General features: G+C 41.7%; 2 protein-coding genes across 2 annotated transcripts in view; one reads left to right on the forward strand and one right to left on the reverse strand.

Annotated features, from left to right (window-relative positions):
* The window catches only part of MED12L (mediator complex subunit 12L), a 331,114-nt gene that overhangs the window by 187,439 nt on the left and 122,282 nt on the right, over positions 1–21,393 (forward strand). The window lies entirely within an intron of this gene.
* GPR87 (G protein-coupled receptor 87) lies at positions 6,128–12,025 on the reverse strand. The gene is made up of 2 exons (XM_007188137.2): positions 11,992–12,025; positions 6,128–7,170 (listed from the first exon to the last, which is right to left on the reverse strand). Exons 1-2 carry the CDS (start codon positions 12,023–12,025, stop codon positions 6,128–6,130), a joined length of 1,077 nt encoding a protein of 358 aa, XP_007188199.1.

Here is a 21,393-nt window from a genome sequence, read left to right on the forward strand (position 1 = left end):
ACTCCGTCTTCTTCTCTGTCCAGCAAACTGCTGTTAGCTAAAGCACACTTGTATGTGCTTCTGCCTTGTGTGAGTGTTGTGTGGTCATCTTCGGCAATTTAGTTTCCTTGGCGGCGGGGACCGAGAAATTTTTCTGTAGTTTTAGGCCATTAATGCGGTAGAGAGCTACGTACCTGTTTAGTTAATATTTGGAGCACAGCAGTGATTCTCAGGCTGTTTTGCATGGACCAGTTGGTGTCATCAGAATGAAGAATCAGTGAGGCCAAGTTTGTGTGTTTAGTCCTCAAACGAGCTGTTCAGGCAGCAGCTGTGCGTGTTGCCCTTGTCTTATTCCCAGGGATCACAAGGTGGGTTGAATGAGGACGTGTGGTTCCACTTGTGTGACTTCATCATGACCGGAAGGCTCGTTCGGATCCCATGTTCTACTCCTCCTTCGGGAGCCTGGCAGGCTTCCTGTAGGGGGTGTTTATCTAACCTGAGTTGTAGTTCGTTGGTGACGTCAGTGCCCTCAGTGGCCCAGCCTCCCGACCAGCCTGTTTGTTTAGTTGTGTCCATGGAGGCCTGTGGGTTGGAAGGACAAATGCAGCCTCCCTCTCTAAAATCCTGTTGAAATCATACCAATCATAAATTTTGTACTTAGTCGTTAATAGTGTGACAAAAGATTTGTGATGGTTTTGCTGTAGAGGAGAGAGAGAATTTAAATTAGAATTTAGCTTATGTGTTCCTTCAGGAAGCCAAGGCAAATAAAAATACTCAATTTGGGTGAGCTGGATTCTTTCCTGTGGCGTTGAACAAAGCCGCTAGCAGCAAGCACTAACCTAGAAACCGTGTTCCACCCACCCAGGAAACCTCCATTAGAGATCTTTGTTGAATAGCTGCTAATCCGGCATCCAGGGCTTCCCAGTTTGTGTTAGTAAACTGGATGGAAGAAGCTTCACCGTGGGGCCTCTCGTTGGTGAAATGGCTGGATTCCCTGAGCCCTTTTTCCTTGTCCTAAGCTGCTTGTTTAACTGGGTAACGCAATCCTAACGTAGATGCGAATTTTCAGATGTGCTGTGCCTATAGGTTTGCCCACACTGTCTCAGTTTACACCCGTGCCAGCTCAGTAAGTGACACTTTCACTCTCAAAAGTTATCTAGGTTTTGATAATGAACTATATGCTCATTTGAATTATAAGGGAATAAAATGATCACATATGTGTGATTGATAGGCTTAACTTAATGTTCTCTTAATAGTGAGTATAATCTTTCATATTTAGTAAAGAAATTATTGAGGCTTTGCTTAAGAGTGCTTCTCAACTTCAACCCCAGCCTTATCTTCAGTGGTGAAATAGTTTGTGTTCCTAGCATTCGGTAACATAAATAATTTGCAAGGCTTTTGGTCATATCATTAATACCTTGAGGCATGCGTTTCATTTCAGTATTGAGCCGTGGTTAAAACCAGAACTTCTGGAGCCAGGTGCCCTGAGTCTGGATCCCAGCAACAGCTTTTCTGACCTGTGTGACCTTGAGAACGTTAGGGTAATACTGGTGCTTCCTCAGGGGTTTATCAAGGGCATGAAGGTAGTTGATGCAGGTCAGGTGCTGAGAACGATGCCTGCTGTGTAGGGAGTGCCCAATAAAAGTTAGCTATTTTTATTTCATTCGAAAATAACCATTTAGTGTTAAAAGTACTAGACAAGAAGAGTATGTGAGGGCCTGGCACAGAAGGGAGAACTTGAGGCCTCTAGCAGCAGTGCCGGCAGTTTAGAATCATGGTGCAGTTTGTTCGTTTTCTCCTCTCAGCTGGGCGTACGGTGGGAGGTGGGAGCCGGGTTTGCTGTGCTCCCAGGTCCTTGCTGGTCCCTGAGACGACACAGCCTCCCCCGGCCCGAGGCAAGCCCGATGCAGGGCCAGGCCGGGTGGAGGCCTAGCTTGCCCACTGTATCTGAGGGCGGATCTGCAAGATTAGGTGCAGGGCTGCTAATAGGGGTGAGGGAAAGAGGGGTCATAGGATGATGGAGAATTTCCAGTTCAGGTGCCTGGGTGGATGGTGACGCTGTTAATCAAGTTCAAGGGTTAAGGAGCCTCCTTGGATGAGGTAGAGAAAGTGATGCAGTCCATATTTTCATGGTCCCACACTACCACGCAGAGTGAGGTCTGTGCGTGTAGATAGGTTATATTATGTCTGGCTTTCATATCGCTATACTAAAAATAGTTTGAAATATATCTCACAGAAAGAGTGCATTGGGTTTGATGGGGTTGAGAAGCCCAGATCTAGATGATTCCAAATTTATATCACGTAAGTGTTCTGCCCAGTATTCATGTCCTTATATATTTATTCATTTTTCCATTGTGTTTAATGGTGGCATTTCTCTAGCTGCATAAAACAGCACATAAAAATCTAAAGACACTGGTGATATGGTTCAGGCTTTTTGAAGAAACACAGAGATATTTATTTTTGATACTTGACAGATTGCTTCACTGTTACTGAAAGTATTTTGGTATGGGCTAGTAGTAACAATCATGGGATGTGATGTTTAAGGTTTGTTTCTAAGGACTATTTAAAAATTATCATAGGTTAAGGAGCTGAGTCATGTTTGTTATACTAAATCTATTAGCCCTAGTTATACATGCTGTGTGTTTATATGTGTGCCCAGGTAAACAGGTCTAGAGTGTTGTTGGAAAGTCTTATTTATAACATTTAAACCTAAACTTAGACTTGGAAGCTTTGGGCAATCTGGTGACTATTCTAGATTCTTCTTCATAAGCTAGGCTGATTTAATCAGATGTGTGGCTCATTTCTGAGAACTGCTGCAACCAGTGGATATTCTCTGGCATTATTCAAAGAGAAATTGGCCACTTTATCAAGAACACTTGCCAGTGAAGCTGTTTGAAAGAAAGGAATTTCCAGTTTAGTTCCATATCTTGCGTTTTCAAATGAGAAGAAGAAAAGATAGGTGGTCTAATAGCCACATTACACCATTTTAAAAATCATTTTAGATGATTTCTTGTTATTGTAGCTTATAAGAAAAACTTCAGAATATTCAAAATAAAAGTTGCCATTTGAATCCCATGCATTTCTTGATACGTTAAAAATTTTAACACGGACAGTCTTATTCCTCCTTCTTCAACTCTAGTAAATAAACTCTAATAAATCATTTTATATTAAAATTTTTTTGTACATCAAGAAAGAGCAGTCAGTATTTGTTCCATTTTCCCTGTGAAATGCATGTATGTTGCAGCCTTTTTAGTTTTTTTAACATCTGTAAGATAATTTCTTATAGGTATTAATTATTTTTTTAAACATTTCCATCATACATTTGTCTAGGCAGCTCCAGGACTGTTTTTTGTGTACATTAGCATTAAAGATGACCGAAGGAAGACTCAGGGCGGGGGGAAGGGTTAGGCCATATAATTGTGTAGTCAGTCGCAAGCAGTAAATAGGACAGGAGTCGTTTTCTTCAGTTGTTTCATGAATTTTACCACTAGATGGTGCTAGAGGGCTGGGGACGGGAGCTAAGTCAGCATCTACCAGATGTCTATGTTGAAATTTGAAAATGTTTGATCTTAAGAAATACTTACTTTTATAATTCACTTAGATATAGCCAAAGATTATTGTAAATATAATGTTAGACCTTTTTTTTTTTTTTTTACATGGTATGTGCCTAGTAAGTATTTATTGATTTGATAGCTGTCTTCTTGAGGTGTTCTGTCTGGGAGAAAAATCTCTATTTATGAGATTTAAGTGACCCCCAAGCTTTATTTTGCCCTTGTTTTTTTGTTTAGTTTTTTCTTATATATCACATTTCTCCAAAGTGATCATAAAATTTGTGTTTTAGGTTGTACTGTCTCTATGCACAATTTTGGCTTAGCTATTTACCTAAATTTATGGATTTTCCTAGTTACCATTCCCTTGAAGCTTTAGTTGAGAAACAAAATTCTGGTATACTGTTTGGAAATGCAAATAAAATGGTATGAATGGTATAATGAATATAACAGAGTTAGTAATCCACTGAAGATTTTCTATTAGGTCAGTTTCTCTGCATGTAAGTTTTATGAGTAATCGAAAAATTTCTTTTTGAAAGTATCTGAATATGTTTCTCATTTGCATAAAATAAAGAAGAACTTTGTTATTTATTGCTGCCTTAAGAGGGTCCTGAAATATTGAATATAATCCAAAGGCTTCATGTAAGAAATTTTAGATTTCAAGTTTAAGATTGTTTCCAAATTACCAATTAATTGAAAACCAGTCAAATAGAATTCTTGTTTTCTTCAATATTAATGCAGTAGTCTGTATTAACTTATGACACCAGCACAATATTTTATGCTATTCCTGTTGATATTATGTTAGTCATATAAATGATTCATTCTTGGTTGGCCTGGGTAAGTAATTTTTGTGACCACAATGGGAGCATTGGTGTAAAAAACAAGCAGTATGATTCTGATGTTTTCGTAATATGGCTTTAAAAAAATAGGGATAATACTTTCTATATTTTTCCTAAGTCAATGTTTTAACATGTCCCATTGATTTAATCATGTAATTTCAGAGAATAAAGCCACCCTTACATAAAATGTACCCACTAACTCTACAGCAATCCAGTTTTAGAAACATGAAAGTGGGATTGAAATATTTTAAGGACCCCTTAGACTGAGGCCTGAATTTTAGAGGATTAAATGAAGTCTGGGGTTTGGTAAATTTCAGAGCACCAAATGGAGCCATTTGATGCTATTAAAGATGGTAGGTTCTTAGTTTTTAGGTTCTAAGGTGAACATGCCTTTAACAGAATACACACACACACACACACACACACACACACACACACGGAAGTGGGTAATATCACTTTTGAGTGGGATATTTGACTTCTTTTTTGCTCACTTTAGCTTTTTAGAAGTTCGCAGATCGTTTACAGGAGTCTAAAGAAAATATCGTACTGTTTTGCATGTGTATGTCTGCTTTGTCTCCGTTAACCGGGAATGTTCCCTTTTCCTCAGCAAACATGCCTTCACTCCTGTTCTTTTAATGCTCCCCCTGGTTCCTTGTTGAGTGTTAGGAACAAATCAGGCATCTAGTCAGTGGTCAAGCAGCTGAAGGCTTTGAAAAAGAATGAAGGCTCAAAGGTTTATATCGAAGGAGAAACTATTCTAAGATTTTAAAAGCTACTCAATCTTTTTTGACTTGATTTATTGAGCTCCGTTCTTCAACTGAAGGTGTTACTTTTAAACGAATGATATCCCTATTAATGATGGGCTATAGCTCAAAAGGAAGACTATTTTAAAACTCTAGTTTTTCTAAAATAAGGACTATTAAGTGGCTTTTGAATAAACTATATATACTTGATTATTAACCAAGCCTTCACATTCTCTTCCCTACCCTTAGTACATGAGGATTCAAATGCAGCATAGGGTATAATAATGGCAAACGTAAGTTCAGAGTGTTTTATCCAAAATCTACTTGTCTTAATACTCTTTTTTTTTTTTTTGTCACACTTTTTTTTCCCTCTGAAATAACCGGTTTAAAATCAGTTAATTGACTTAAGTCTTCCAAATGCGCTGCTTAAAAAAACACAGTTGAACTTTCTTGCCTACCCCCCGCACTGTGCAAGTTTTTCTCACGTGCATAAGACATAAATAAACACAGACAGGGGATAATGGCTAAAGGTTGTGTATGGGCCATAGATACAATGACAGAAAGACCTAGCAATCCGTATTTACTCAGTTACATCTGCAGTGAATGAGCTGTGTTGAAAACAGCATTTTCTTTCCCAAATCTTAGGGATCAAGGTTAGATAGAGTTCTCTCTACTTCCTCTTCTCTCAGAAGTGGCTTCAGAGCACCAGCATTTCCTGGAAGCACTTCCTGCAGTGCGCTGGCATTGCTGTGGCCTTTTCTGCACCTGTAATCTGCTCCTTCAACCTTGAGCCATGATCCCTGCCACTCAGCGACACACCACCTCTTGTTAATTTCACTTTTTGGTATGCCTTAATGTTTTTCTCAGTTCCAAATTATACCCCAATTTCATATCATTTCAGTTCTCTTTTCATCCATATTTCGATGGGCTCAAGCGAGGGTAATCAAAAGACAAATTTATTTACACTTTGTACATATTGACTTCAACAAACAAGAGAAGGCCTCGCGGCCTTTAACTCCTACACATCAGTATAATCATAGTATATGCGGACCTCTGATCTTCTGACACTTTGCAGTGATCGGATGCTTTCACTCCTTGTTCTGATATTTGATTTCTTGAACAGTCTTCTTGAAAACGAGCGACACATAAAAAAGTAAATTATTGGATCCAGGCACACGTTGCACGCAGACAAGAAAAGTGTCATTTCTTTGGCGTAATATAGGATTTTGTGTGCCGATTCATCTAAAAGTCTGTCCAAGTGACTAAAAGTAAAAGGAATCCTGCACAAGTGATAGGGTAGAAAACAGGTGAAAAACACAGCCACGACCACTCTAATGCTCTGGTTATGTTTTCGCTTTCGGCTTGACTGGCTTATGAATTGCCTGCTGGATTTGTGGATGTACCTGGATATGGCTATGTAACATCCTATCAGCATCACTAGCACGACCACAAACAAGCAGCTATTGACATAAATGATGGCCTTATGCCATTTCACTCCCAAAGGACTCTTAAGTTTCATGCACTCATGAATATTTTCCCTAGTTGGTTGACCATTTGTTAGAATGATGTTTGGCAAGGACAGAATAGCCATGAGCACCCAGACACCAAGAGATAAAATCTTTGTAAAGGTTATGCTGTACATGCGAGAGTCGCCAAATGGCTTTACCACCTTCAGGTAGCGATCAATGCTTATCAGCCCAAGAAACACGATGGAAGTGTACATGTTGGCGTAAAATAAAACCGAAGTGTATCTGCAGAGGATAAACTTGAAGTACCAAGGTCCGAATCCTGCATCGTGGACTATTCGAAATGGAAATGTCAGCGTCATTATGAGGTCAGCAACCACTATGTTCTTGAGATAAAATATGAAGCTGGTTTTATTCCTAATGTGGAAGAAGATCCACACTGCTAGACCATTCAGCAAGATGCTTGCCACAAATATAACGAGGTAAAGCCCAGGCAAGACGACAGTGTCAAATTCGTTGTTAATGGTGGTGTTCTTTCCGGGTCCATCGCTTGTGTTACTTGGGGTGTGATTCCCTGGACCGTGCAGCTCATTATCTGTAGGAGAAGCGGGGAGACATCACTTCAGTGCTTTGCATGCATGCCCTACAGACTGCTGGGCTTCCTCACACGCTGAACTGTTGCCGTTTCGGGCTAGTTAAAAAATGTCTTTAGTAATTTAAAGACTCAATTTATTGCACTGTGAATATTTTGAGTGCCTAAAGAATTGGTGGCCTCACACAACGAGGTCCTACTGTATGGTGCAGCGAACTATACTCAATTTCCTGTAATAAACCATAATGGAAAAGAATATGAAAAAGAATATGTGTGTGTGTGTATATGTATGTATATATATATATATATATATATATATGTATATATATATATAAAACTGAATCACTTTGCTGTACACCAGAAAGTAACATTGTAAATCAACTATACTTTAATAAACAGACAAAAAAACATTAAAAAAAAAAAAAAGAACTGGTGACCTCACCCCTAAATCCCCCACCCCCAAGTCCTTTGAGTAAAATGTGAATTTCTGGTTCTCTATGCTAACTGTTTGAAAATGAAAATAAATATACCAGTGAAAATTATCTTGATTAGATTTTTAATTCAGTGTTTGATATCCTTACAAAGAGAATCAACAAAATTTGGGAGTAGAAAATTAGAATTTTATATAACAGAATGGTAGCATGTGGTTATTCTTTTAGTGCAGTCTTTGGCAGGCTCTTTGAAATACTCTTTTCTCTGTCTTAGTTTTAAGCTATTTAATCGTCAAGAATTGGGAAAGAGTAAAACTAGCAGATCATTTTGAATTTTTTGCCCGTGACTTTTTTTTTTTTTATAATACTTAAGAAACTTTAGGGGGGCTTCCCTGGTGGCGCAGTGGTTGAGAATCTGCCTGCCAATGCAGGGGACACGGGTTCGAGCCCTGGTCTGGGAGGATCCCGCATGCCGCGGAGCGGCTGGGCCCGTGAGCCACAACTACTGAGCCTGCGCGTCTGGAGCCTGTGCTCTGCAACAAGAGAGGCCGCGATAGTGAGAGGCCCGCGCACCGCGATGAAGAGCGGCCCCCGCTTGCTGCAACTAGAGAAAGCCCTCGCACAGAAACGAAGACCCAACACAGCCATAAATAAATAAATAAATAAATAAATAAATAAATAAATAAATAAATAAAAATTGTATAACTTAAAAAAAAAAAAAAGAAACTTTAGGGACCAGTGTTAGGAAGAGAAATAAAAAGGAACGATTGTCATTGATATTTAAATTCATTATCAAGGAGGACAGTTATTAAAAATAATTGCAGTCTGGTACCTATTTTAATTTACAAGTCTAGATTATACCTATTGTGCTGAGAATATGAAGATTTTAAACCGTTTGCTATTTTGGAATTTTGAGTTCATGTTGTTAAAGACCTGTACCATACCACTCTATCATATAATCAATGTAAGGATTTATGAACATTGGATTTGCATGACAGCCATGAGAACGGGCCTCTCAGATCTCCTACTGCAGGGAGTGTAATTGATGGGCAACTCCAGCTCAGTGTTCTGAACCCAGCATTGTTTTCTTGCTGATGCCACGCTTCCCACGGACTGCTCCCAGCCAGTAACTGAGCACATGATACTAAGACAAGCCTGTTCCTGGGACAGTAGGGGTTTCTCTGACGAGTGACTTTGGCTGGAGGACTTTTCATCAGTCTGGTCAAAACTTTCTTCAAACTACACTGAAGTCTGAATCTTCCTACTCTGCCTCTTTGCTCCCCTCTCTCTTCCACAGAGGTCAGACCTGAATAGCTGTCAGCAGTCCCTCTGGGCATCCCCCCCCCATAAATCTCTTGGCCATCCAGTTACGTTCTGTCTTTTTTTTTTTTTTTTTTAACTGGACTAACAATTTACAAATGAACTGTTTGGATGTAAGTTTACAAGGAAGGTCATTTCTGAATTTTCACGTCTCACTAATAATGTTTACTATAATTACAATTATGTTTTGGAATGATTTTGTTTTAGAGCTAACAGCATGAATTTAGCCCTCATTTCCCTACATGACAGGCAGCAAAGTATATATTTTGTTTCCCTTCTTTGAAGAAGTGAACCAAGGAAGATAGTTTTGATGATTATAATCCAAAAACAGGTTCTTAAATTGCTGCCTGAAATTTAAGTGTAGACTCTTCCCGAGTAACCTTGTCTTCTTTCTGATTCTTTCCCTTTTATTCTCTGCTACAAGTGTTTTTAAAAACTGGTTTCCCTGGCTTAAACGTCCTTACACAGGCTGGTAATTTATACCTGGACTAGCCTGTTATGATGAGACCCACAGTATTATTAAGCTTTACAAGTTTAAAATGCCTGATTCAGCTGCCGTCTGTACTACTGTTGCCAGTTTCAAATATTGTCTTGGAACAGTATCGTTCAAGCCTATTTTGACTTAATGAAGTGTCTCAGGCTTGGCAGCTTTTGCTCCACCAGATCTACATCAGCATCCATGACCTTAGAAGCTTCTTAAGATGTGCAGCTTTACCTGGGTTAAGATACCTGCTTGACTTAATTTCCCCAGTTAAACTATTAGCAGTTACTTTCGTCTAACCCAGAATAGAACCCTAAGGCAAGTAGAGAGAGGACAAGTAACTTTTAATCAGGATAAGTGGTCTAGCTGAGGGACCCAGCCTGAAAAGGGGCAGCTACATCATCTCCTGGAACACTGGTTATACCTTGTAACAATTACTAACGAATGATTTTCAAAACCATTGTAAATGCAAGTAGAATGGTTCACGAACCCTAGCATAATAGGCATGGAGTATTTCCACCCTTAGTGTTGGCTCCCTGGATCTGCTGTGCTTATCCATTGTGGAACGGAAGGACCCGTACTTCTCAGGGTTGGGTAGGGATTTTGTGTCTGTTTGTGATATACTTTAAAGTTTTAATTGTAGGAACAAGCACTCTTACTAAATGATGATTTACTGATCAGTTATGTTTATTATCAAACACAGTCTTAAATCAGCATGTCAGAAATAGTCCTTAAAGATACTCTGAGTCATAAATAATATCAGGTACGAGTAACCTTGTCCCACAGTGATTATTGAACCGTTTCGTGGCTTTGAGACAGTCTACTGATCATGTCACCTCACAGTTTTACTTCTTTAGTTTATGTATGGGATTAACGTTTTAGAATATAGGACTTCTTAATTCAATGGAATAGGCTTGGGCTTGTTTATTACTTAATTTACAAATTCTACATTTATGAGGCAGCTTAAACAAATTAGTGGTTAAAGCCTGTTACGGGTTATCCTATGCAATAATATGGTAGTAGAGAGAAAAATGGTTCCTGAGAAGCAGGAATAGCCATCTGTGGGTTGCTCTGGAAGGTTCAGAACTTAATATAGAGAGTTTTGTGTGGCATAGATTTTTTTTTTTTTTTTTTTTTTTTAGAATTAAGTCTGTGGTATATTCTTTCCTGCCAGCCTTTCTTCTCTTCTGTATCATTGCCCCAGTTTTTCCAAAGCCTGTGGCTATGCCCAGAAGCGTTTCTCTGCAATGTTCCCACTCAAGAACAAAGACCGTTAAAAGTGAGTGGCTTTCTTTCCCCAGGCGGTTTTATCATGTTGTTCTTTGCTGTCAGTAAAGAGCTTGGCCAGGTTAGGGAACATTTTTAATAACAAGTAGTTTGGTGATTCAATTAAGAAAAAGTAGAAGCTGTTTTTACAGTGTAAAGGCTGTTTTCTCACAGCTCACACACTCCTTGTCTCCCAGGACGTTATTCCCGGTTTGTTTAGTGCAGAGCTTGATTACAGAGTGATAATTGAGGGTAAAAATCCCTTTCTTATTCTCCCCTCTGCTCCCCCTCCTCCAACTCCTTTTAAATTAAATTAGCAGAGGCAATGACATAAGAACACTGGTTCCACAGTAAATCATCATTTTGTGCCAGTGTGTTTGTGAGAGTGGTTTTGTGGTATGTGTGTTGCGTCTGTGGCTGCCTGTGTTTGTGTGCAAGGGGGATTGTGTGTACGCCTCTGTGTGCTGGAGAAACGCATGGGCTTTGTAGCCAGATGTTGCATTAGCCACATGTGGCTTCTGTATTGGACAGGGCAGATAGAGGGCACTGCAGACAGTCCTCTTTGACAATGCTGGTTCAGTCACTTCAGGACTTTGTAACATGGAATAAATAGTGGCCATTTTGCTGGATCTTCTCAGAGTTAAATGCTCTGCATACATTTCAAGCACAGTATCTAGTACTTAGTAGATGTTCACTCTCTTGACTTGTGTCTCGTTAATAGCAGTCGCCTTCTGAATGATATGTATTGAAGAATCTTGGTCCTTTGGCTTTTGGTGAAGCTGCATTGTTGCTCGTTGGGGCATGTCACACTTTGCCACAAAGTGTGAAAATATCAACGATGTATCACTGCTCTACCTGCCAGGTGGGAATGAAATACCAAAGTCACGCAAATTACAGGGTGTCACTCCCCTGGCACAGCTGCCCTTGCACGATCATTTTCTAGCTACCCAGTAGTGTAGGTAGATGTTGTCTTGACCTCTTGGGGAATCTCAGTGAACCTTGATCTAGACTGTTACATCTGAAAAGTAATATGTACTTCAGTTTGGGTATGAAAAACTTCCCCAATTATTAGTTTAATCTTTCTTGTTCTTTTAGAGATGGTCTCTAGATGAAACAAAGCTTAAAAACAAAGTGACGGCAAGTTAAATTTCTCTCAGTGATGCCACCCTGCATGTTTGCTGTTTTACATTTAATGAAAGGCAAGGATAAATGCTGGTTTATTTTGTTAGTTGGTTGGTGACCGCTAAAACCCCTAAATTGCCACATAGTGTAAATAACAGTTACTGATCAAGTAAGATTTTCTTTGCATTTTTCCCTACAGCTTACCTGGTAATTTTGCAAGTGTCAAGTTGAGCCCCATTCTTTAGTTCTGAGGGACTGTAAACAAAAATACGTGTCAGGAAACACTTGGGGATGACTGAGGCAAGGGCTCAGCTAGGTTATTCCTGGTTTGATTTCTGGGGGGCCAGGGTCGGGGGTAGAGAAACAGTTAGGCAGGAATTTGAACACACCGTGTTTCGATCTTTACTTTTAAAAAAAGAAAAAAAGAAGATATCCCCACGATTCAGAAAAGGCTCATTCTTTGGATAGGAACACCTGTGCCACATAAGAATTGTCTGTTTTTCTGTGCTCTTTCAGTGTGCCAAGAAGCATGGACCGTTTCTGTGTATGCTCTCTCCATCCGAATGCCACTGTGTGGCCCTGGGAAAGTTACTTAACATCTCTGTGACTCAGTGTCCTCATCTCTGAAATGAGAATAATAGCAATCATACAACAGGATTGTGATAAGGATAATGTGCAATAGTCCATAAGGCGCCTGTCAGAACCTAGGTCCAAGAATGTTCTCAGGACATATTAGCCTATTCCTTGCCATCCTGCTTCTGCCTCATTCTACACGCCCCAGCCCCTAACCTCAGCACATGTACTTACATACATGTATGATGAGACTTTTTAACAGTCTCCAATGTATATAAATTAAGAGATCTAGCACTGATATATGTAAAGAGTGTTTTATAAGCTCAAATACATTCAGCATCCAATCCTTCCTGCAATCTCTAGGGGTCTAGTTTTGGCTTTACACTAACCAGCTGTGTGACCTTCATCGTCACCTGACCTTTTTGGAATTTCGGACTGAAGGCCCTAAAAAAATCCCTATCAGGACTCAGATTTATGCGGGCTTCTATGTGTTCCTCAAACACAGGTTCCCATTAAGAATTTATTATCATTTGAACGTTTGTCTTGTAAGTCCCTGTATTTCTCTGTGATAACTGTATTCCATCCAACCTCAAAGTTGGGCTAGGAGTGAATAATTAGATTAGCTTTGAGTGACTGGTGTGTGATCTTGGCTAAGTACCCTAACTTTTCTGAGCTTCAGATTCCTCACAACTTTTTTATCAGGATTACCTGAGACCACATGTGCACGTGACGTTGCTTTGAATGCTGTAGGACGGTTCCCCCCGGTTCTCCTTGAGCAGCCTTCTCTGTGTCTAGTCCCTGTTTTCTGACTTCCCTCAGGTGTTGATCAAAGAGAGAAGAAATCCTGGGAACTGTTTTCATAAGTGTGCTGCTGAAGTCAGATGCGTTTCGGGAGCAGTTCACCGTAGGGAAGTCACACTGTTTCTCATGAAATGAGACCATGTGAGACCTTCGTGTCCCCTCACTGATACTGCTTCTATACCACACAGCTGCAGAGAGCCCCCAAGTGAGCTTGTCCCCTCCAAGTACAAGGCAATCTTCTGGTGGCATAAGCAGTTGCATCTGCTGAGTCAGCAGGGAGAGAGCACTTTGGAGGCAAAAGTATATTTAAGAATTGGGCCGCAAGCGGAGAGGCACATGTTTCTTTCTCTGTTACTTTGTCCTTCTCTCCTGCTCCCTAGTAACACGTGAAGTTCAGGTGCTGGATTTGGTAGTAGATGGAAAAAGTGGTGTCCGGATTTTCAGTGATTTCCTCCCCTCCACCAATCATCTCTTTTGAGAGTTTAGAAGCCCTGCCCATGCCTCTCACCTTGAATCACTAGGGTAGGTGGTGTATAGTGGGTGGTCAAAAGGTATCCATTGGTTAATGGATCATAGACAATGATTAGGGCTCTTAGACTCCTGCCTTTTTGAGTGCCAGTGTTGCAGTGTTTTTAAAGTAAGGCAAGGAGGTAAAACCCTCCTTTTTTTTTTTTTTTTTCACTTATTAAAGTTTACTGGGATTGAGGCAGTTTTCTAAACTTCATAATAATGACCCTTGGATTTCAGCAAACCTTTTCTTGAATCCAACTTCTCATGGAAACATTTCAAGGAGTTTACAGGAAAGACACCTCTAATTTTCTGTTCCTCTGTGGGCAAGTTATGTGGTTTTCCATCTTTTTGGCTTCACTTATACCTTACTTGATAACGAGAAATCCAATAAGGCTTATCCGCACTGGAGGAAAAGCAGTGCCTAGAAGTGGGTGAGCCACAGCAGCAGTAAGAGATAGCAGACAGCATGAAGGAGGACACGGAACAGAGGCTGGGAGAAAATATTTGCATATCATGTTTCTGATGAAGGATTAAATTCAGAACATACAGAGAACTTTTACAACTTCCTAATAAGGAGAAAACAGCCCAACTAAAAAGTGGTCTAAAGATTTGTGTAGACATTTTACCAAAAGCACATGAAAAAATGCTCAATATCATTAGTCATTAGGGGAATTCAAATAAAAACCGCAGTGAGATACTATTTCACATCAACCAGAATGGCTATAAATAAAAAAGACAATTAGAAATGTCACCGAGGATATGGAGAGATAGGTACCCTTGTACACCGCTGGTGGGAATTTAAAATCATATGGCCACTTTGAAAACAGTTTGGTAGTTTCTTAAAAAGTTAAACCTAAATTTATCTTATGACCCAACAATTCCACTCATAGGTATCTACTCAAGAGAAATGGAAACATAGACCTATGCAAAGACTTATATGCAAGTAGCATATAAGTTTTTAGTAGCATTATTCATAATAGTGAAGAGTTGAATCAGCCCAAATGTCAACTGATGAATGGATAAACCAAAGGTAGTAAAGTCACATAATGGAATACCACTCAGCGATAAAAAGGAGTGAAATACACCTATAATATGGATGAATTCAGAAACGTTTTGCTAGGGAAAGAAGCCAGATGCAAAATACCATTGAGATGAAATGTCTAGAAGAGGCAAATCTATAGTGGTGGAAAGTAGATTAGGGCTAGGGGTGGAAGTGGAGACTAACTGTATGGGTATGAGGGGTTTTATTAGGGTGATAAAAACTGGATTATGATGATGGTTGCACAGTTCTATAAATTAATTAAAAATCATTGAATTGTACATTTAAAATGGATGAAAATTATGGTATGTAAATTATATTTGAATGAAGTTAAAAAGGAACAAAGAGTATACAGAAAAGGAAAGGAATAGATACAAGCTAGCAACTCACCGTGCAATAATGGATGAGTTTTCAAGGCCAGGGAAAAGCACCTAATAAGCACATTCCCTATCACCTCTTGAAGAAGATAGTGAAATGCAAAATACGTTTAGCGAGAGTTTCCACCCCTTGAAGTAGGTGAGGGGCACTGCTTAGTGATCTGGATGATTCATTTATGAGTTTCTTCTTTTAGAATTTGGTTCAAAATCCAGAGACCCTGGCTGTGGGTGATTATTTGTACTTTGGGGGCATCCATACTCCCATTTTCTTAATTCCTATTGAAACTCTATGAGAGAGTTGGGTTTTAATTAGTTCAGACATGATATTTGGATTTTTCAGGAGTCAAATTTGTTTTCCAGGTTTGGGAAATGAGATGTTTTATTCTCCTCAACTGGCTTACGAGAGTGTCCTCTTGCCTCCTTCGTCTCTTATACTAGCTTCTCTAGATGAAATGCTTCCCCTAATTTAGGCCACAGCTCCTCATTTTTTCATTTTCTTTTTCTCACGAGTGTTCATGTCTCCTTGGATGGTCGGCCATCACCTCTCTTCTACAATCTTCCCTTCCCCAGACTTCAGTCCACTGTGTACGTTGGAGTGTGTCGTCTGTCTGTGTTCCTCAAACTCAGCATTTCTAAACTTTATTAAGTCTTTCCTTTCTTTGGCACAAATCATTTTCCTTTCATCCCTGTTTATGAATATTTGGTTCATCTCTTAGTCGAGAGAGTTTAAGACCTCAGTACTGGATTGGATCTTTCTCTCTTCCTTGCCCCCATCTAGTCAGTCACTTATCTAGTCTTTCTACTTCTTCTGTTACAATATCATTCCTTTGTTTCTGTCCTCACCTTGCTACTCCCAGTCATCTTCCAGATCCAGGCCCTCCTAGTAGCATGTGTGGTCCTGTAGTGACCTCCTCTCTGGTCTTTCTGCTTCTTGCTTCTCTCCTCTTGAAGCTGTCCTGCTTCTTGTTGCTGGATTCTTCTTTCTAAATTACCCATGTCATCATGTTCTCTAACCCTGAGTATGATAAGACAGGGAACTTCTTGAATTACAATTACTAATGAAATATAAGGAGTTATTTTTTTACTGCTGGAGATCATGGAGTGTGGAAGCCAAAAGATGCTGGGTTCTGATAATTAAAAGTTGGCACTCAACTTTGGGAAAAACCTGCTTGTCCCATAATTAATCCTCTGAATCAGATGACAATAATACCTACTCTATAGAATCATTATGAGGTTAAATTGGAATATATGTTTATAAATTATGTGCTTTGTGAACATAGTTTTTTGCTTGTGTTATTTCCATTAATCCTTGCCTACATGAAATTCAAGATCATTTTCATCTGATCAGGAATTCTCTCCATTAACCTAACTGTTGCCTCTCAGGGGCATGCCTTGTGTTTAGCCCCTGATTTTTCTTCATACCCATTCCTGCTCCTGAATGACCTCCTTTCTCCCCCTCTTTCCCTACCTTGGGAATCTCTACCTCCCCTTCAGTGTCAACCGGAATCTGACCTTTTCTGTGAGGTCATTTTCTCAAAGTCTACTCATGTTCCAAGCTCTGGGATTATAAAGAGGGTAAAGGAGGGTAAGTTTCTGCCCTTAAGGAATTTAGAATCTACTTGAGGATCCAGATGTAAACAGACCACAAAATACAGAGTGAGAGGTTGGGATGCTATAGAAATCCAGAGGTAGAGGTGTCCCCTGATGACGGGAAGCAGGGATCAGGGAGGTTCCATGGCAGCTTCGATGCCTGGGTTGTGGCAGGTTTGCTGAAGGTCTGATGGGAAAGGAGCACGTGGAAATGCTGAGCACGGCCCAAGGTAACATGCAGTAGTCTGCTGGGGAGATGATGATGGCCTTGAGTGGTGGAGAGATGTGACAGATTTGAGGCATATTGAGCAGTGAGTGGCTGACTGATGTTGGTGCAAAGGGAAGAGGAGTGTCGTGTCCTCCCAGTATTTGGCAGTGGGTGTCGGTCTCTTTCACTGATGTTAGGGCCCATGAGAGGAGGAGCACGTGAAAGAATGGGCGGAGTTCAGATTTCGATTTGTTGATTTCAGGATGCCCATGTGGCATCCATGTGGAGATGCCTACTAAGGAATTGAAGACAGAGGTCTGGAGCCTGGGCAAGTGCTCCTGGCTGGTGAGGTACATTTAAGATCAACAGAAGATCTGTGATAGAAAAAGCGATGGGAGTGGCTGAGGTTGCCCAGGATGAACCTGCCCAGTAGAGTGAGAATAGGAGAAGGCTGACTTCGAAGTTTTTAAGGAGCAGTTCTCGGGAAAGTGAAGTGCCTGAAGGAGCACTCAGAGAATTGGAAGGATTATCGGAAAAGATTAATGTCCTGTGAACCAAGATGGGAGTTTACGAAATGAGAAGTTGTAACTAGTTTTATCCTGCAGGGAAGTCAAGAGACCTAGGACAGCCAAGCGCCACTGGATGGGATTTAGTAACAGAGAGGTCATTGTTGGTCTTTGCCGGGGCTGCATATGTCGTGCTGCCTGAGTGCAGGGGCTGGGGATGGGGGGAAGTAGGGGCAGAGCAGAGGACTGATGACAGAGGGTTGGGTAATACTTGTGAGGTGAGGAAGTAAGGGAATGATTTCAGACAACTCTTTCCAAAAAAAAAAAAAAAGAACAAAACACTATGCTTGGGCTTCCCTGGTGGCGCAGTGGTTGAGAGTCTGCCTGCTGATGCAGGGGACTCGGGTTCGAGCCCTGGTCTGGGAAGATCCCACATGCCGCGGAGCAACTGGGCCCGTGAGCCACGGCTGCTGAGCCTGTGCGTCTGCAGCCTGTGCCCTGCAACAAGAGAGGCCGCGATAGTGAGAGGCCCGCGCACTGCGATGAAGAGTGGCCCCCACTTGCCGCAACTAGAGAAAGCCCTAGCACAGAAACGAAGACCCAACATAGTAATCAATCAATCAATCAATAAAAAATCTTTAAAAAAAAAACAAAACAAAACACTATGCTTACCATGGGAAAAAGAGAGAGAGGGTGGGGGATAGAGGTAGATACAGTACTGATGGAAGATTCTGCTAAGCTTCTCATTTCATGTCTTACATTTTTAAATATTTTCCTCACTTGGCTTTGAAAAACAAAACAAAAACCAAACAAACAAAAAAACCCTTGCTCCTGCCCCTAGCCGAGTACGGTGGCAGTGTGGTGCCGACCCCAGCTCTGTTGCCTCTCGGCTTCCTCAGCCTCCATCTCCTCATGTGTACAGTGGGTGTGATGATATATCCATTATGGGGTGAGGTTGAAGTGAGGATGTTTATGAAGCATCTGGCACAGCTGTGCAGGGTATGGGCTAAGTCTTACAAGCCCCTGTTGCATGTTGTAGGTACACAGTAGAATGCATTTAGTGACTGATGGGTTGGACACGGGGTGAAACCCATTTCTCACCACCTGAGAACTGTTGCGTGGTTTGTGGGTTCAGCCGCCCCGTGAGGAGTCATTTGATCTTTTTGCTCCGAGAGCTTCGTTCCAGTTGCCTCTGAGCCTCATCTGCCTGCTCTTTCTTCAGCAGCAGCACCGAAGCTCCCGGGCCCCCCGTGCAGTTTACAGCAGAGCCGCTGTGCATACTCTGCGCGTCCCAGCGCCTGCAGGGTGTTGCAATGAGCATTGCTTCAGCTGTAGTCATGGGCTTGGGTCCAGGACCTCACTGATGGGCAGGGGCCCTGTCATGCCACCTACTGGTCCCCTAGCTGAGAGCTGACGTAAACCTCCCAAGAATGTGATGTCTGTGGCAGTCCTGGGTTTCACAGCCATTCCTGAGGTTAGATGGCGTCGATGCTTAGAGGAGACCTTCTAGGTTTTTTCCAGCCAACCACTGATATGATCCTTTGACTATTAACTGTGTTGCGATGTTGTTAGTTGTAAGCTGGCTTTTTAAATGAGTGAAATGAAATGGTAGAAAAGGATGAACATGTCCGCAGTGTCTCCTTTATCTTAGGCCTTGAACTTGGTGCTTGATTTCTCCTGCAACCCTCATAGCAGCCCGTGCCCTAGGTGTGTTTTATTCCCATTTTCTTCCCCAGCTGGGAAGATCTGAGGTGTAGACATGTTAATTAACTTTCCCTGACTCACACAGCCAGTAATGGGTAGGATCAGTATTCCCATCAGATCTGGCTGAAACCGTATCTGCAGTTTTTCCCATTATCCTGCCCTGGAGTCCACATGCAGAGCAATTCTGGGGTTGATATCGGAGGGCCGGAAACGGGAAGGCGAGGATAGGGCAGCGGTGGGATTCGTTTTGCCTGTCAAGCTCGTGAAGGAACTGCTGATCTTCTAAACTGGAGATGTAGTTTGGCTTGGCCTGAACCATGTGGAAGACAGCAGGAAATTTCACTTAAGAATCCAGATTTGGATCCTATCTTGAAGAAGAAGATCTGCCCACAGTAAGCGTGAACAATCCAGCAGTGTTAGCGGCCTCTTCCCTTTGGAGGGTATGCTGTCTGGGTCAGCAGCTCACGGCATTCTCTGCTGACGTCCCTGGGCCTCCTCACTCGGGAGCATTGCTCGCCAGATCCTGTAGACGCTTGATTTTGCAACTCTTGGTGCGTTTATCATTTAATCTTCTATGACGACATTTGACCTATATGGATCATCAAATGTTCTACGTTGACTATAAACATGCCTTTCTTCCTCTTCCTCTGCCCCCTCTCTACCAACTCCTGATTTTTCTTGCTTCAGTGACCAACACTTGGCATTCTTCAAAAAATGACTTTCCTGGTACCTCTTAGCAACCCAGAAAGAATAGTGGCAGGAGATCTTGTTGTTTAGTGCACACCCGAGAATTAGTTAATTGTCACAGTTGAACTTTTCTCTGTGCCCAGCCCTCTGCCCAGGCCTTTAAGTGAAAACCCTAACTGGTCGTATTGTTAAACTGCTTTTATGGTTGGAAAAGTGGAGATTCTGTGTCTCAAGGAAGGAAAGGTTTATTAACGGTGGAGCAGAGGCTTGGTTGAACCCAGGTGCTCTGGATGCACAAACCTCCGCTGTACCCTGGAAGGGCAGCGGGAAGACCGGGGAAGCATCAGCACCCGGGGCTTCCGACCCGCTGCGGTGGGCACACAGCTTTGTTCTCACCGTTCCCGGGCTAGGTCTCCACACGGGCGGGCAGCTGCGCTGGGCTGGGGGCCTCCCTCCTCAGCAGGCAGAGCCGGCCGGCGTGCGCAGCGGGCCATGCGATCCTTAATTCTCCCCGGCTTCCCGGGGCCTCATTCATTATTGCCTTTCTGGTCAAGATTTGAAAGATAAATGCCAGTTAAATGCTTGCTCCCTAGAGCAAGCTCCGTAGAGCTTGCCGCTTATGATTTTTTTGGACTGATGATTTGGTGATGGTGGTTCTCAAATGACAGAGTTGTAGTATAATTATCTCTCTTATTGGTCCTCCACTTTTCAACGTGTTCTTAAGAAGCTCACATCTGGAACTGCAAGAATTTCAGATCTGAGGGGGTTTTTTTTTGGCGGGAGGGTGGAGAGGGGTCACTTTCTTGTAGAAAAGCTATACTAAGCCAGTAGAGCATATGGGAATACTGCTGTAGTCCCTGAAGTTCAGTGGAGAGATGTAATGTTCACAAGAACCACCTAATGCAAAGCTTCTGGTGAAAGGTGCAGCCTCTCTTGCATTTTGGAATCACCTGTAACATAAGAATCTTTCCCAATTTAAGCCTGAGACAGGAGAGTGAGAGAGAGTGAGAGAGAGAGAGAGAGAGAGAGAGAGAGAGGGTGTGTGTGTGTGTGTGTGTGTGTGTGTGTGTGTGTGTGTGTGTGTGTGTGTGTGTCTTCCAATGCTGCTAAGATATAGCTCTGCTGAAGGCCTTGGGAAAGAAACAAGTTACCTCACCGGGTATAATTGACTTCTTTCTGTGATAGAATTAGGTCACTGTATTCATAAGGCACTTCATTAATGCAGGCTTGGAGGCAGTGACCCAAAGGTGTTGGAATGCAAAGCACACAGCCTGCATTCTGGTTTTTCAGGTACTACCCTAAAGTTCTCTTTGCAAAGTTATGCTTGACATCTGTAGCTTACAATTAAGCATATTTTGGTTCACATTTAGATTTAACTTTTTTTTTTCCAGGCGACCTCTGATTACTTACTTAGTTACTCACTCACTCACTCACTGATTGATGTAGGGAGGGAGGAGGGGAGGGTGGGAGGGTGATGTGAACTGGGTTGCAAACCCCTTGAAGGCAAGGTTTGTGTCTAATGGTTCTTTATAACCTTACCCCAGACCTGGTCATTGTGCAGGTCAGGAGCCTCGGCGAGCTTCAACGACTTGCCCTGCGTCACACAGACAG

The sequence above is a fragment of the Balaenoptera acutorostrata genome, chromosome 4, assembly GCF_949987535.1.
Source record: "Balaenoptera acutorostrata chromosome 4, mBalAcu1.1, whole genome shotgun sequence".
NCBI lineage: Eukaryota > Metazoa > Chordata > Mammalia > Artiodactyla > Balaenopteridae > Balaenoptera > Balaenoptera acutorostrata.